Source organism: Symsagittifera roscoffensis, chromosome 2, assembly GCF_963678635.1.
Source record: "Symsagittifera roscoffensis chromosome 2, txSymRosc1.1, whole genome shotgun sequence".
NCBI classification, from domain to species: Eukaryota; Metazoa; Xenacoelomorpha; order Acoela; family Convolutidae; genus Symsagittifera; species Symsagittifera roscoffensis.
This window is the reverse complement of record NC_087063.1, coordinates 69,201,702-69,217,870: the sequence shown is the minus strand read 5'-3', so window position 1 is coordinate 69,217,870 and position 16,169 is coordinate 69,201,702. Positions and strand designations below refer to the sequence as shown.

General features: G+C 34.6%; 2 protein-coding genes across 2 annotated transcripts in view; both read left to right on the top strand.

Annotated features, from left to right (window-relative positions):
* Positions 1–9,821, top strand: part of LOC134840350 (F-BAR domain only protein 2-like) — a 284,611-nt gene extending 274,790 nt beyond the window's left edge. The window contains exons 12-19 of the mRNA XM_063856113.1: positions 87–413; positions 2,683–3,068; positions 3,234–3,768; positions 6,020–6,178; positions 7,333–7,465; positions 7,981–8,303; positions 8,579–8,841; positions 9,133–9,821. Coding sequence (XP_063712183.1) covers positions 87–413; positions 2,683–3,068; positions 3,234–3,768; positions 6,020–6,178; positions 7,333–7,465; positions 7,981–8,303; positions 8,579–8,841; positions 9,133–9,155 — 2,149 coding nt within the window. The 3' untranslated portion in view covers positions 9,156–9,821. The remainder of the gene's footprint in view (positions 1–86; positions 414–2,682; positions 3,069–3,233; positions 3,769–6,019; positions 6,179–7,332; positions 7,466–7,980; positions 8,304–8,578; positions 8,842–9,132) is intronic.
* A 304-nt stretch (positions 9,822–10,125) lies between these two features.
* Positions 10,126–13,383, top strand: LOC134840349 (tripartite motif-containing protein 2-like). The gene is made up of 3 exons (XM_063856112.1): positions 10,126–10,535; positions 10,843–11,611; positions 12,563–13,383. The coding sequence occupies exons 1-3, from the start codon at positions 10,317–10,319 to the stop codon at positions 12,931–12,933; spliced, it is 1,359 nt and encodes a 452-aa protein (XP_063712182.1). The 5' UTR covers positions 10,126–10,316; the 3' UTR covers positions 12,934–13,383.
* Positions 13,384–16,169: the final 2,786 nt, after the last annotated feature.

Below are 16,169 nucleotides of genomic sequence, written 5' to 3'. Positions count from 1 at the left end.
TTTTTTTCTGTGTGGTTTCAACGTAAATCAATACCGATAAAAAAGTGCATGTCTGAGGCAGAATTAAAGGAAATTTTGTGTTTAAGGAACACCAGTGTAGACTCGGAAGGATATAGTTTGAAGCCGAATGAAGAGATGAACAACCGAGAATCAGGCACCAGTTTCTACTCAAGCTCCGAAGACGAATCCGCAGATGAGGAAACGAACAAGTTCAACAGCAGTTCAGGATCTACTCTCAAGTTCTCAATTAGACCACCCAGTGTAAACCTGGCGCCATCCATGGACGATTTGAGCACAACGGCTAAAAATCTGACTCTGGAGAAGTCTCCTCGCATGCCGAGAAAGGGTCTGAGTACAGAAGTGAACAATGATAGCAGTGCCAGTTTGTCAACAATGAATACAGAAGACAAAAGGTTACTAGAAGTGTCAAGCGAAATAGCTCTCAGCCAGGCTAATAGAAAACAAGCCCTTTGATATATATGCTAGTAAGAGGCTACCGACTACAGTTTTTAATCGGACACCAATTAAATCATAACTAACTCCGGTCAACAACTAACTTGTTAAACAGATTCATTGAATCATTTGTTAACTTGGTTTATAGTCAACACAAGTTTGAATTGGCGCAGTTTAACGGCCTTATTGGGTATGGCAAAAATAGGATTTTCGAGTCCGTTTAATATTTTTAAAGACAAATTCGATAATGATCCGATCTTCTTCAAAATTATTAATGTCAAATAACATAGTAAACGGATAAAGTTCAATTCGTGTTTTTGCTATACAGAAGGTAAATAAATTACGCCCTCCAATTAAGAACGTGCCAATGGCGAGGAAAAAACGTGAATTACTCTGTTTTGAAATGACGTTATATTCTTAAGGTTTTCTATTGCAAAGAACAAATTCCTATTGATCCAATTATCTCAATTTGGGATAGTCTAAAAAGTTTCAACTATGAACGAATCTCGAACTTAGAGCTTTAAGGTGATTACTCTTGTGATAAGCAAGGGTATTCCAATCGTGTACTAGACTTTTTTTCCACATTGCAGTATTTTCAAAAAAAAATTTATATTATAGCTGCTTTTAGTGTTCTGATTTATCTCTGCTGTTTGTAATTTTACTAACCTTGACGTATCTTTTCTGTTTTTTTTTGCTGAAAAATTTTATTCTGCCCTAATGATTTCGGCCTATTTTTTATCGGCTTAGTGACCTAACATCGTTTCGTTTCAGCAGAAACATGTTTTTTATACTCACCTCTGCATCGCACAAAATGCCAATAATCTTGAACGAAGTTATATTTTAAGTCTTTCATGGCAACAATTTTTTTCGGCTTTGCATTTTTCTCCTTTTTTCGGCTTGATAAGTTTCGGCTTATATTATATCGGCTTATCGGTTTCATATTGCGACGAGCGAAAAAAGTTTGTGTCTATGTTTTGAGGGTGAGGCAGATCTAATAACTTCTTAGTCTTATTTTTTTTTTAAAAAAATTTTGCCTTTTTTTATTTTCCTTTGTTTGGGCTCAATAGGTTTCGACCTATTTTATATTGTCTCAGTGGCCTAATTTTGTTTTATTTGACGAGCAAAAAAGTTTCTCGAGTGTTTCTTTTTTGAGGTCGAGGGGGACTCATTAACTTTTCAGACTTAAGTTTTGTTGATTTTTTTCGGCTTTAATGGTTTCTGAGAAGGTATGTTCGTCTTCCGATGCTTATTTCTCATTCAATTTTCTTGGTATGTTTTATTTTCAAATCTAGCTTTTTCGTATTGATTGATCTAATTTTTCAATTTTCGAATTTTTCGAATTTTTTTTTTCGAATTTTTCTTAAAATTGTTTCTTGTTTTGTATCGCAAGTGCTGCGAAGCTTAGCTTCGCCTCTGTGTACATTTTTTTTCGACCACTGAAAGTGTCCAAGAATTTTGTCTCTGTGTTGAAACAGAAGTACCGAATTCTAGTGGTGGACCATATGTGCTGTGCAAAGCGCCGTAAATGGCAATCACCCACCCTCCCCCATCAGGGCAGCACGAAAAGCATGCTCTGCTCGGACTAGGTTAAGGAGCTTCCTTTGTCGGCCGGATTGCTTCGTCTAGTATTTTTAAACCCTATAGACTTGTGCCTTCTGGTGCTAACAAGAACACGAGCTTTTTCTTTGGCTGTTTTTCCATTATTTTACCCTGCAAATTCTATTACAGCAAATAATCATCAGAATGAGCTGAGTGATTTATTATTTTAAAGCTTTTTCAATAGTGATATCATCGACATTAAAAAGTTCCGAACCATTTTTCCCCTGTCCATAAAAAAAGATGGCAGGGACTTTTAATCTGTTTCAAAAAACTCGGTATGGACTTTTAAACCTAAATTTGAAAAAAGAGTAAATACGTTTTTTTTTAATTATAAGTTTTCTTTTCAATAAGATTGTTCAGAACATTCTGTGCTAATTGCACAGCAACCGGCTACTCGTTTCAAAAATATTCAGTCGTTTTTTTGTAGTTTTATGTCCATTGTTTTTTTCTGGATTAAGTTTGTAAAATAAATCTTGAAGTCAAATAAGTTGTATGAATAACAAGTGTGCTACGGAATGCATCGAACATCTTTTAGAATCCCCTCAAATTTTCTTGAATAATTTGATCTGCAAAGTTTTACGCAACATGGACTATGTCAGTAAACAAGTGCATGTTTCATTTTTCTTTAAGTTATGGTGGAGCGTCCAAGCAAGAACCGAAGCTCGTTAATGACTTCGACTCTCCGTCTTCCTTCAGAATGCCAGATATACCAGGGGGAGCTATGGGCTCATTTGGTATTGGGTCCATTACTATGGACAACAACTATGGCCAAATGGGGGCCACGAATTACGACCAATACTCGTATGGTGGAGCGCAGTCTTCTTACCAGCAACCGTATACAGAGAGCTCCTACGGTAGTCCAGATTACGTTTACTCAGAGAATGACGCGAGTCCGATGGCATATGAGGGCTATACTAGTGGAGCTGTTAGTAATGAGAGTTATTACAGCAGTGATGTTCAAAATGCGGCTGTTTATAATCAGAACGTGGATGCTCACTCGTACTATTCTGCACAAGGTTTGTTCATGTTGATGAAGTTTTTTTTTATTTTGACAATTTGCTATGATCTAAATTGATAAAAATCAGCTACCAATAGTTTATAATGATTATGCTGAATAGTATCATTTTCGACTAAACCTGAAATTGCGAGAATGGAGTTGCAATTATGACTCTTTTTTTTAGCGCGAGACAGTTACGAACCAAACTCGAGCGATGAAGACGATGCAGGATACATTCCTCCACCTTCGATTCCACCTCCCAAATTACCCCCTTCCATTGCCAATGCCCTGACAGCCATAGAAACTAAACCTGCTCCAGTAGAATCTAATACTCCATCTTCTTACGCTTATGCATCAAATAGCTATAATAATAATACGACACAAAATAATGAAAAGTTTGCACAGTCTGAACATGTATATGCACCAAACAGTTATAACAACTCGAATTCTGTGAGCTATGAGACGTCGACCAGTAAACAAGTAACAGAAACTGTTGGAAGTGGAAGTGTGGCAACTTCGAATGATTTCGACGCGTTCCAACCGCGCGAGAGATCCTCAAGTGTAGATTCGAATAGCTCAATGATGTTCTCGAACGTGCCGGCGAACTCATCAAGAGGTCCCAGTCCTCTGACAGTGGGTACCTCGGAGAGTGTGCCGATAGCTGTGGCGTTTAGTGAGACTGTGCATGCAGTGGTCTATTCGAAACTACCTCCTTCATCGTAAGTATTTTTGATTGATTTTTAGATGCAATTAAGTTTTTTTTCAGAGTGTCTTAACAATAGTTCTCTTAATGCCTTACAACTGTATGTTGGCTTTGTTTGATGTGTTTTGGAAAGGTGCGATATTAATGATTTTACGGAAGTTTAGTGGAACTGAAAGTCTACTTATTTTTTGAAGTTCAATGCTGCTTCTGCTGAACTGTTTTCACCTTCAACTAAGGCATAATTACACAAGCGAAGCGTACTTATTGCGAAGATTTTTTTAACATCAGCTAAGCGTTATGTTTTATTACGAAGATTTTGTTTTCTAACCGAAGTCGCAATTAAAAGTGCTCATTTGGTGGCATTTTTGATATATTTCAGTTTAATCATATTTAAGCTTATTATAGCATAAACATTTTAATGGCATGCGTTGCTGCTTTAGTTTTGGCTATTATTAGGTCCTGTTTGAAAAAATACATATAAAAGAATACATATGGGATTTGTTGTTTTTCGTTTTTTTTTGCGCCGCTTTGGAAAATTTGGCACTTTTTGCAGAAATTTCAATTTTTCTCAAAACTACTCTGCCGATTTTTAAGAGTACTGAACGTAGTGAAGACTCATATAGGTCATGCTGATTTTGTTTGTTTTTTTTTAGAAAAAAGTCTTGGAATATTAATGCGCTTCGGTATAATGCACTTTTTGAGTTCATTTGAAATTAATATGCTGAAAGTGACGTAAATAGCACTCTCCAAATACGAATGTGGAATTTAATTTTGAGATTTCCAGTGGAATATAAACTTTACCTGTTGATCAAGTTTTCTCAAATTGGGTTAATGTTATAAAAAAAGCGCCGTTCATAAATCGTTCTAGAAATTCAAAGAGCTTTTTTTTCTTTGAAAATCGAAAGTTGATATTTTTCAGCTAAATCAGTGTTTTTTTAATGTTTACTTGCGTTCATTACTCTTTTTCAATCTTCGATTGGCTATGTTTAAAAATTGGTACCAATGGGAAAAGTGGCTGCTCTTCTAAGTGCCTGCATATTTCGCTAGTCTCTCTTCATTTTACCTCACGTTCTACGGCCTTCAAAAGTTTCAGTAGAGGGATTTTTGGCCTGTTTGTTTTGATTTTTTTTCAATTATTAAATGCACAAATCAGAGACGAAGGTTTGAATAACAAGAACAAATGATTTGAATGTCCCCTTCTCAGGCGGATATTCCCCAAAACGCTTGAAAAAAAACATATGGCGTCAAACCAGCCTTTTTTTCGACATTTTGTTTAATTTTTAAAACTTAGACTTTTCTCAAAAAATACCCTGGCAAACTAGGGGTTTAATCAAAAGAAAAAATCAGCCATGTAAATTTTTTTGTGCAAATGGCTTTGCCCGGCGATTTGAAAAAAAATATGGCCTTAGAAACTGTCCAATTTATGAAATTTTGACCATTTTTTGAAAATTTTTTTTCAAACTTACCTGCTGATTTTGAGGTTGATAGTTCAATAAAGCGAATAAGTTTCTTTGATTTTCCCTGCGTAATTAATTTTACACTGTTTTTATTGTAGAAAAGCAGACATGGACTTCGGAATAAAAAACTTTTTCTAAATTTTTACCGTTATTTAGAAATTTCGTCATTATTCTCGAAAACTACAACTAAATCTGATATTAAGTGTTCAATCGAAAAAATCAGGCTGCGGAAAGCAGAGGTTAGTCCCATGCTTAAGATGAGAAAATCTATTGCGAAATGAAAAGTCAAATTTTTGATCGATTTTTGGAGTCTTCACTTTTTTTCGAAAACTACCCAGCCAAATCTGAGATAAAGACTTCGATTGAAAGAGAGAGTATTAGTTTTCTCCTTTAACTAAGAGGTTAATCCGTTACTTAAGCAGAGAAACAGAACCACTAGGGTTTAGCGTAAAGTCCATTTTTTGAAATTTTGAATACTCCTAATCAACAGTTCGGATCTTCCAATCCGGAACATCTAAATAGTTTTTTTTTGGTCGAATTTTTGCTGCATAACATTGGCATTTTGATAGGAACTGTTGCCGCTTTCTTTGTGGCTAGTGTTATTTAAATTACAAGCGCTCGTAGAGCAGATGTAAGAACGTGATACTTCTGAAATTTTTTTTCAAAGTGTATTTTTAATCTTATACTTATTTCAGTTTGTTTTGCCTGTTTAGAGCTATTTTTTGCATTTTCCTTGCGTGTTTGCGAAGCGCAGCTTCGCATCTGTGGAAATGCTTTTCAAATTAATTGAATTTATCTTAATCATTTTAGTTGGCAAGTAAAAGTGAATGGAACTATGGCCGTGTCTTTCCCAGCAGGCTTTGTCCAACTGCTAACTCAGTCTACCAAATACTTGGATGAACTCCGTTTCTCAGTGCTGAACTCGGGCCAACTCACGCGTGCAGTCGTCAACAGTGATATAGTTCAATCGTAAGAAAAACTTTTTCTTGCTACAACTCTATAAAGAGTGAGAATCAATTATGGCGGAGGGTTAATTTTTTCAGCCACTTTCGACCTCATCAAAGAACGCTTACAAAGGGCCCTTTTAAGTTATCTAATTAAAGCCCTTTCAGTCTTGATTCGTATTTTTTTAAATAATCAAGACAAACCGGTTTAAGAACAGTTCAGTCATTTATCTGACTGAAGATCATTTCAACGAACGGTTTTTCACTTGAAAGCATATGAACTTATAAGGCTTTCATATCAGGAGCTGTGTGTTCTTTTGCCAGAAAAGTCCCGATTGGATGAAAAATCTCATCGCCAAATTGTGTATATAGTAGAATACTTTCTCTTTTGAAAACGGCAAAATTAATAATGTAATCAAGCTTTTCCCATCCTTTTCCCCTTTGGCTCAATTCCCATTTCAACTTTGCCCTAGTTTACCCAATTTTGGGTTTTTTAATTTCAAATATTGACTAAATTACGAAAAAAATTTTGGCGGACCCGAGATTTGAACTTCAGACCTTTTGACCTTGAAGTTTATGGCTTCATCGCTCGGCCAAATGCGCTTTTAAATTTCAATTTGTTCTTGAAAGTTTTGTCTCACTTTGACTAATCTATGGCTAATTGGTACGCATAGAATCTATTTAAAGAACGATCAAACAACATCAAAAGAACAAAGCATTGAAGATCACAAAGTCAAGTCGAAGAAATTTCGCAAAACGGTTTCGGACAATTTTGTCTGGGACATAAATGTCTGGTACAATTTTATAATTTCGGACTGTTTTGTCAAGGACACAAATGTCTATGCACCCTCAGAAGATTTTAGATCAGAAATGTAGTTTACCACTTAGGGGGTTTTGAGCGATCAGAATTTATTCCTAAAAACAACAACAAGGATATCCGTTTGCTGTGGAAGTAGAGGAGGATATTCCGACCATATTCTGAAACGACTAATAAAAAAAATGCTTTCAATTTAATGTCGTTTTTTGTGTGTTGTGTCAAAGGATCTGAACGAGAGCCTAGAACTTAGGCATATTGGACATTATAGTAAAATAGGCAAATTGGACAACAGTTTGTGACGAAAAATGACTTTAAAAAATTGTGAAAATTTAGTTCGATGTTTATTCCCAAGATTATTTCAGTTCATGCGAGGGAGTGTACCAATCTCACGTGGAGTATACTTTCAAAATGGACGAACTGAAAGTAGAGCTTATGAAACAACACTCACAGAAGCCCACGTCGAGTTTCTTCAACATCGAAGTCCTCAAATACCAGGTGCTACATTGTCACCCATTTTCAAAATCAACAGCATTAATTCGAAACAATTTTTACACTCGCAAGTGCTTGTTATTTAACGAGTTTATTTTTTTGCAACTAAGCTCGCAATAGTTAAAGCATAACAACAGTGCTCAATTTCGGTATCTATCTACTACTCTAAGTCTATCTGACCATTTAATAGCACGTGTTTTATCCGCTTGAAGGCTGTTGTTTGGGAGATAGGGAGATTATATAGCACATTTATGAGGACCTCAGATATCAACTTTGATGTTTGAGGTTTGATTTCCGTGGGCGGCACTTTTATTTGGCGAGCTTATTTCTTATGTTTGTTTTCATTCATTTGAAGCTCCTTTTTGACATTTTTACTTGTGTTTGCGAAGTGCAGCTTTGCTTCTGTGTAAATTTTAATTTCTATTTCCAATTAATTACGGCTTTGCGTTTTCAAAAGACTGTGTAATGACGGAACAACTCTCGCTCGTTAGCTAGCGCCATTAAACGTAAGTCTATTTTAGATCGACGCCCTGGCTTACCATCAAAACTACCTCCCACTCCTTCTCAAAGCAGAATACTTGAACTCAACTCACAAGCAACAGAATTCAGATATGCCCGCAGCCATGTTGACCTCGAGCAGCAGCGAAGACGAAGACTATCTTTCTTCACTCTCCCAACACTGTCTCCGAGTCACGTTCGAGTACAACCATGATTGTGTGTGTAATAATTCGTCAGTAGTGGCTGCTAAACCACTGCTGAATGTGAACGTACTTGCCAAGCTTCAAAATGACGTTGATGAGTCCTTGTCAGTTCATGTGAGCAAAGTCGAACCATCGCCTCTGCTGTAAGTTGAAATCTGGATCTTGCCATAAAATGTTTCTCAAAGAACACTCGGTTGAAATGGCACGTTAAATTTCCTTGCAAAAAAAATTGTTATAAAAAAATACCACATTTTTTGGTGCAAAAAATTCAATGTTGCAAAAAAGATGTGATTAAGTTCGCTCAAAAATCTAGCGATACACTGCTTTTTTAAATTTCCGTTTCAATTTAACGTGCATTTTTTTAATTTGAAATATTCTCCAGCGATCAGCAAGTTTAGTACAGCTAGTTTTTATTCAGTAATGAAAACGGAAAAATAGTCTGGAAGATTGGAGCGATTTCGGTCAACAGTGACAGATCAGAACTATCTGTGCAATGGCTTTCATCTCCGTTGACAAATTTGAACAACCAAAACTCTCCTTTCGGCACTGATCAAAATGTTTCGCCCCAGCCGGCAGTTGCAGCCCAGTTCTCGTGTGAAGGTCAACTGCTGTCTGGTCTGGAGTTCGATCTTATCTCTTCGGGATACAGGGTTTCGCTGTATAAACAGAAAATACAAGCAGGTTAGCCTATAATTTTCATTATGCAAGATTTTTTTTTGAAATACGGGTTATATATATTTTTTTGTTTTCAAAAATGAACAAAAAAAATTAGTTTTGTTTTGGAAGACTATATTATTCATTCTTTTTAAAATTTTCTGTTGTTTTCTTGGGTAGGAAATAGAAACATTTAGATATTTTTCCTCTTCACATAAAACTTATGCGAATTTGAAATACTGCTGAAGTGCCCAGAACTAAAGTTAGAGCAATAAATCACATAGTTTTAGAGAACATTATTTAATTGTGTGTTTTCAGGAAAATATTTGTGCCACTGTTGAAATCGTTTGCTGAGAAAGCGTGGAGAAAATGGATTCTAAACAGCTGTCTGTGCATGTATAAGCAGTATAGCGAACTCACTTTAAAGAAGAAGACAATGCATCATGAATCTTGTTGGATCAGAGAATCATCACCGAATTTGTACTCTATAACTGTACCTGATCGATAATCGAAATCTAATTGTTCACAGCTTAAACTTTTTATGAAATGGAAATTGAGTCTTAAAATTATGTAAAACCTAAATTTTGAGAAATAGATTTTTTTTACATATAGACCTGAAATTTTTGGACGTTATTGGAATGAAATGATGAAATGCTCAATATCCGTAGTTCAGATATGTTAACATAAATTTAACAAAAGTTTTTTGAATTTTTGGCAATTGCAATTTTCGACGGCAATTTTTGCGACGAAAAACAAAAATACGCTTTTCTGAATTTCAGTTTTGCAAACAGGATTTTTTTAATCACGAAAATTAGCTATGCTTAAACTGGTTGCCAGAGTTTTAAATCGTGCTAGGTTAGCTTAACTGTAGCTCGAATGTGTTCTATAATAGTTTTTGAAGTCATTTAAAATTGTAATCTCCATGAAGTGTAATACTACTAGCTTCAAGTGTAGACGACGATTGTAGCTTCACGCTCAAAATTGCAGAATAAAATTATTACTCACTATTTGTTTTCAAAAATGTAGCTTAGCTTCAGTAGGCGATTGTAAGGTTGATGCTTGTGACTCAGCTTCTCCACTAGTGCGTTAATTTGTTTAGGATACTTATATTTGGCACCAGTAACCACTTGGCTCAATAAGATGGCGCTGACGAACTCAATAAGTCGTCACAAGTATTTTGCAGATTAAAATTAATTTAGTAATACTTTTGTTTTGGCTTCATGTCTCACGTGCCTTCTCTAAAAACTTGGTCTCTTAAAAAATTATTGAGCTGAATAGAAACATGTAAATTTTTATTGTTCTTAACCACACTTGCGTTTTAATTTTCAGATGAACTAAACAGCTGATTTTATCTGAAAACTGCATGTTTTATTTATTGGTTTATATTTTAACAGTTTTTCAATCTATCAACTTAGGTTACGAAAATATTCGGCTCCTAAGCTTCAAGTTCTGCAATTTAAAAGCTTCAATTTCCTACTAAAGAGACATAAACAGGAGACAAAATGACCGATCCGCTTGAATGCTGTATTTGTCTGGAGACGCTTGAGAACCCAAAAGCTTTAGATTGTGGTCACTCGTATTGTTCAACCCCGAAAGATTGCCTGCGTATAGTTCTAAGTAGCGATTCTAGAATGTGTTCAAAATGTCGAGAACCGATAGCTGCCAGGATCAGAAACGAGAACGACTTATCGGTCAATTACGATTTAAAAACCGCAATTGAGGTAATTCTCTAAAACTAGTTAATAGTAGGGAAATTTGACACTTCCAAGCCATCTATGTAATATTTCAAAATGATTGGAAAGTTTTTTTAGAGAACAATAGACTATCCTGATTCAAAATATCAAAAAAATGGTTAATAAAATCTAAAATAAGGAAACAATTTTATTAGGAGAAATTATTGCAGTTTTATGGTTCCATGATTTTTTCCCCAAAACCTTCCTAAATTTTTTATTTTTATTTGAGACTAACTTTTTGAGGGAAATTGCCTTTACACTTCACTTCATGCATAAAAGAATTTACTGTTTTCAGGCATCACAACAGAGCACATCAAGTGCTGTACTAGACAACCAAGCTGGACAAGACGTTTGCAGTCTTCACAAAAAAGCGAAGAAATTCTACTGCAAGAACTGCTCGGCCGCCATTTGCGAAGATTGTTGGAACCAGAGTCATCTAGAGCACCACGTTGTTCCGATAAACTCAGTACTCAAAGACTTAACTACAGCATCAAACGAATCTTGGAAACATGTTGAACAGTATCAAAACGATTACAAGCGATTGGTGACAAATTCTGTTGATCTAAACGAGGAAATTGTCTCTACTATTGAAAAACTCGAAAAGTTGACGGAGCTGAAAAACAAAATGCAAAGCGCACAGAATGTTCTAAATTTCCATGCATTCGAAAAGAAGTCTTTACAGGAACTGAATGAGCAGAAAGAAAAGGTTGAGCATATGAAATTAAGCATTTCGGAGTTGTCTAACTCGTGCACTGCGGTTGAAAACAGTTTGAAGAAAACGATAGCTTCTTTCAGTCAATGCAAAAATACGGGAAGTTCTCAGTTGAGGGCCAGCTCATCAGCATTGACCAGAAAAGCAAGGACGATCGGGGCTGAAAGATGGCAGCTTAGAGATATTCGCAAAGGCAGTGCAACCACCCTTGAATACATAAGAAATCCTCAGTTTTGTTCGCAAACTCAGGAAGTATTTGCTTTTGGTAGTAGCGCAGACACAGTGTTGGTTTTCAAAGTTCAAGGAGAATCTATTACAATGGACCGAAAACTGTCAGCTCATAGTTATATAGGTAAATTCAATTTTAGTTTTTCTAAATTTTTTTGTTGACTTTGAATCACGAGAAATTTGAACAAAAATGAAAATAGATACTATCGAGTTAAACGGATACTTGCACTAAATAATGTAGGGGGTCAATCAATATAAATAGCAGTTGGTCTGTTCAATGGTTTTATCTATCATCTAAGAATTAGTTGTCTAACCCTTTTTAAATAGTGCATTTTCTAATTTTGCTCGGCTTGATTTTTCCAATTAGTTAGTACAACAACAAAAATAGATAAATAGATGTAGCCTTGATCAATTCTCAGTATAAAAAACTCATATGGAATTCTGTTTTCTAATATTCTCTTTGAACAATTTGGTTGGATTACTTCTTTGATTTCTTTTTTGAAACATATAACTTTTTGCAAAAAAAACAAAAAAAGATGAAAAAAAAACTTTTTGTTCGTTTTTTGTATCAATGGGGATTGTACACAAAATTTTTAATGGCAACAAAAATTTCATCACAAAAAAAACCATTCGTAAAATCAAAATGTACACAGTGAACATAACAGTTTTTGTTCGAGAAAGTCGAGACATAAATCGAGCACCTCGACCCGGGTTGTTCAAACCCCTCCCTCCAATTCCTAGGAGGTACAAAAATCATAAAATTTATCCATGTAATTTTGTTGATTGTGAAAGTTACAAAACAATTCAATCAACAAGGTTTGTTTGGTTGATCTGGCTGGCTACCTATACTACGACGGCGGATTAGTTTCGATTTTTACAAAAAAAAGAGATTTGCTCAATTTCCCCTCTGCACTATTTACATACCCCCACGCTTAATCATAACCTTCCTTCATCTATCAAGTGATCAACAAGTGACTGAATTCTCAGCCTGAGTTTGTATGCAATGTAATTTCAATATGCTAAAATGTAATGCATGTATTTGGTTTATGCTCATTCAGTTCATCGTTTTTTTTAGGGCTAGCTTTGAGTGGAAGTGGAGCTCTGTATCTCTTTTCTCGTAAAGATGGCGTGAAACAGTTGAGTGCGGTTGATAAGGAAAATGGAACAGTAGTTAGGACTCTGGATACTTCAAAAGCAGACAATAAATCTTATTGGATCATTCAAGCTCATGAAAATGTGTTAATGCTGGTAGAGCGGATAGGTTTTCAATACAAATGTGTGCACGTGTACGAAAATGAAGTATATACATCATATACACTTCAGCTTCTCATTAAGTACTCACACCGTAGTTTATCAGTTTTGTGCGGAAGAGACTATGTATTACTGCATACAAATAAAAGCAGACTGGCAATAGTTGATCTCAACCAGTCTGGATCTCAAGCCTAGTTCAAATCAATCCGGTTGGGTAAAATAGAAAGTATCCATTCACTAGTGTGGATAGCGAGAGGAGATGAGGTCAGTGGAGAAGGATATCTATTTGCATCAGAATCTGAAGGTAATGCATTCAATTCTCATGTGTATGAGTTGAATGTGAAGAGTGTTGTGGATGGTGCTCTGCTGAAGCCACTGCAGGTCCCATTCATGAACAGTTACGGCTCTAGAAACGTTTTGTTCGGATGCGCAATGGGAACAAATGCTGTTTTTTGCACAGACTTATGCGGCAAACAAAAGTCCGAGTACAAGAATTATGAATATCCAATGAACATTTTGAAATTGGAGAAAGTCATCCATCGATGAAAAGAGTTGGAAAGCAATAACAAATACTTAATGGCATCAAACCTACATGCAATGAATTAACATCAAATTGAGTAATAATTTTCTCAATAAATTGTCAATTTCCCAACCTACTCAGCACAACAGTTCCTTTGAAGCAAAGCAATTGAACATGTTTGTCTATTTACTTCTTATCTAACTATCCGGCCTGTCAAAGCGTAGTCTTCAAACTCATTTCAGCAATCGCAGAAATGAAGTTTCATTAACATTAAAAACAAAGAATATTTAGGGGGAAAATTTTTGACGAAGGAAGCTAATTGAAGAACCCTGCTTTAACAAGAGAATCCTTATTTTGAGTTGATGAAAGTCATGCGAGGAAACGTCCTTCTGATGGGTAAGCTGAAAATTTATAATTTTAGAAATGGTGATAATGAGTCACGGTGGCATCAGTTTATTGTTTTAATGAAGATAAAAGTATAAGTATTGTAATCTTTGCCTAAACTTTTGATAGCAACAGAACCTTCGATTCAGTAGAACAACAAAACAGCCCTTTTGGCCGAAGCAAAATTAAAACAAAAATCTTGGAAAGTTGATCAACATAACAACTTTAATTTCAATTTTTACAGTGTTTTCGGTATACAGGTCTCGATCCAGACATATATATATACACATTTTTGTTAGGATTACACGGAATTCAAATACAAATTTTTTTCACAAAGTTTTGTTTGGCGTGCGCTTTTTAATTACTCTTTGCGCATCAGAATATCATCATTGGCCAACTTGAAGTAGTGGAACTGTTTTTTTTGCTACTAAAAAATAATTAACAGTTGAATTAAGATTTGAAGTTGTAAAACAGTATATAAAAGAGTATCCGATACTAAGTGTATAGCCTGTGCTACGAAACAATGCCGGTTGCAAGTCTTCATCTCGCAAAAGTCATTAAAAAGAATAAAAATAAACATCAAAACTAAGAAAAAAAGAAACTTTTTTGGTTTACAAACAATTAAAAAACTTGCTGGCTCTTCCGTGGTTTCAATAGAATTCAAAACTTTTGCAAACAATTCACATCTAATGATTTAAAAAGAATCTTTCACAAAACTCTTTCATCGTCTAAGCGAAGGTTTCAATCTTTTACGAATCATACAAAAATATCTTGCAAATCTTCAAAGTATTCTAGTCTGAAATGAACATTAAACACCTGTGAGAACCTTAAGAACTGTTCTACACCAATTCAGATTCCAAAAACATTAAATATTTTAAAAGCAAACAAAACTGCTCGTAAATAAGGGTGAAGCCCTGAAGGTTCCCACTGCCCTTTAACCCAAATCAAATATTTGTTAGGAAAAATATTCAAAAACTTTAAATTTTGGACAATATCAACGAGTATGAAAAATTGAGCGTTACGAAAATAATACGACTGATAAGCTAGCCTTTATCTAAGTTGGAACATTTTTTTTTGTGCTGGATAGTTCGCCACGCATAAAAATTTCGCGCTACTTTTTCAGGATTTTTGATAACATCTAGAAAGTGCACATAAAGTAGTCCAGATCATGGCTAATTTGGCAATTTTCAAACTCCCAAAACTTTGCAAAAATGATCGGAAGTAAAATATCTTTTTGATTTTGATTTTAAGGAGTAGATATCTTCAATGGGGCAAAAAACATTTTTGTTAAAAACTATGATTTTGATTGCCGTAAACTGACTGAAAAAAAACCATATTTCGTTTTCTTCGTAAGTCGGAACAAAAAAACCTAGATTTTTTTATACTTTCTGATGATCTTCAATAGAAAAACAATGTTCTGCACTGGTCCTATGATATGACAAGTTAAATTTATTTTGGTTTGTTTTGATTTCATTTTTCAAAACAAACCAAAATATTTCATTTTGATTTGTTTTCGTTTTACAAAAACAAATCAAAATTTTGTAGAACAACAAAAATTAGGAGGATTATGTTTTTGTTACTAAACTGAGGGTGTGTAATAATCAGAATGATCGCTATTAGATGAGATAATGAAAACTGAGAACTAAAACAGTCCTTTCTGACAATTTTTTTCAATTTGATTAGTCTAACGAAGATTAACAAATTTTAAATTTTCATCGAAGATTAACAAGTTTTAGATTAACAAGTTTTTTCTGTCAAGTTTTAAATTTTAAGAAAAAAAATTTTTCGAAACAAAAACAAGAAAATAAACTTTGGATAACTTAAACTGTTACAGTTTTTTATCATAAACTGATAATAAAACTGGTAACTCATGATTTTCTAACTAAGTAGTGTTTTTCCTTGAAAATGCTGATTAGAAAATTAAAAATCCTTACAAATGACGCATGGTACGAAAATGTAAATTTTTTAAATTGTAGTGCTCGCTTGGGTATGAAAGCTCGAACTCCACATGTATTTTTATCATGTCAGTATAAAATTATGCCATTTCAAACTCTGGCAAACAAAAATATATTGATTTTCGTTGATTTTTTAAAGAATAAGCGGTGACCGTGAAAATAGCACAGAATGTTCCGACCATAGTCTTAAAAAACACACGATTTTTCTATCAATTTAGTGTCGTTTTTTCTGTTTGGTGTAGAAAAACGATTTGAACAAAAAAAAAAGAAATAGGAATTGTCGACAGCCATAGACAAAAAGGCAATTGGAAAAAATCGTATTAACTTTTTTTTAATTCTCGATTTTTGTAAAAAGTTTTTGAATTTGAAACAATTTGATTCCCAAAGGAGCTAAGAAACTCCAAAAACTATTGCTATTTGATTAAAACCAAGTTTTTACTGCTCAAATTAGGCTCAAGTAAGATATTGTAAGCATGCACGCTGACCTTATTAGTTCGAAATTCAACCAAAAAGAAAAAAGTTTTAAACCGGTCTTACTGAACACTGAGAAAATTTAGTTTTTTCAATGTAGT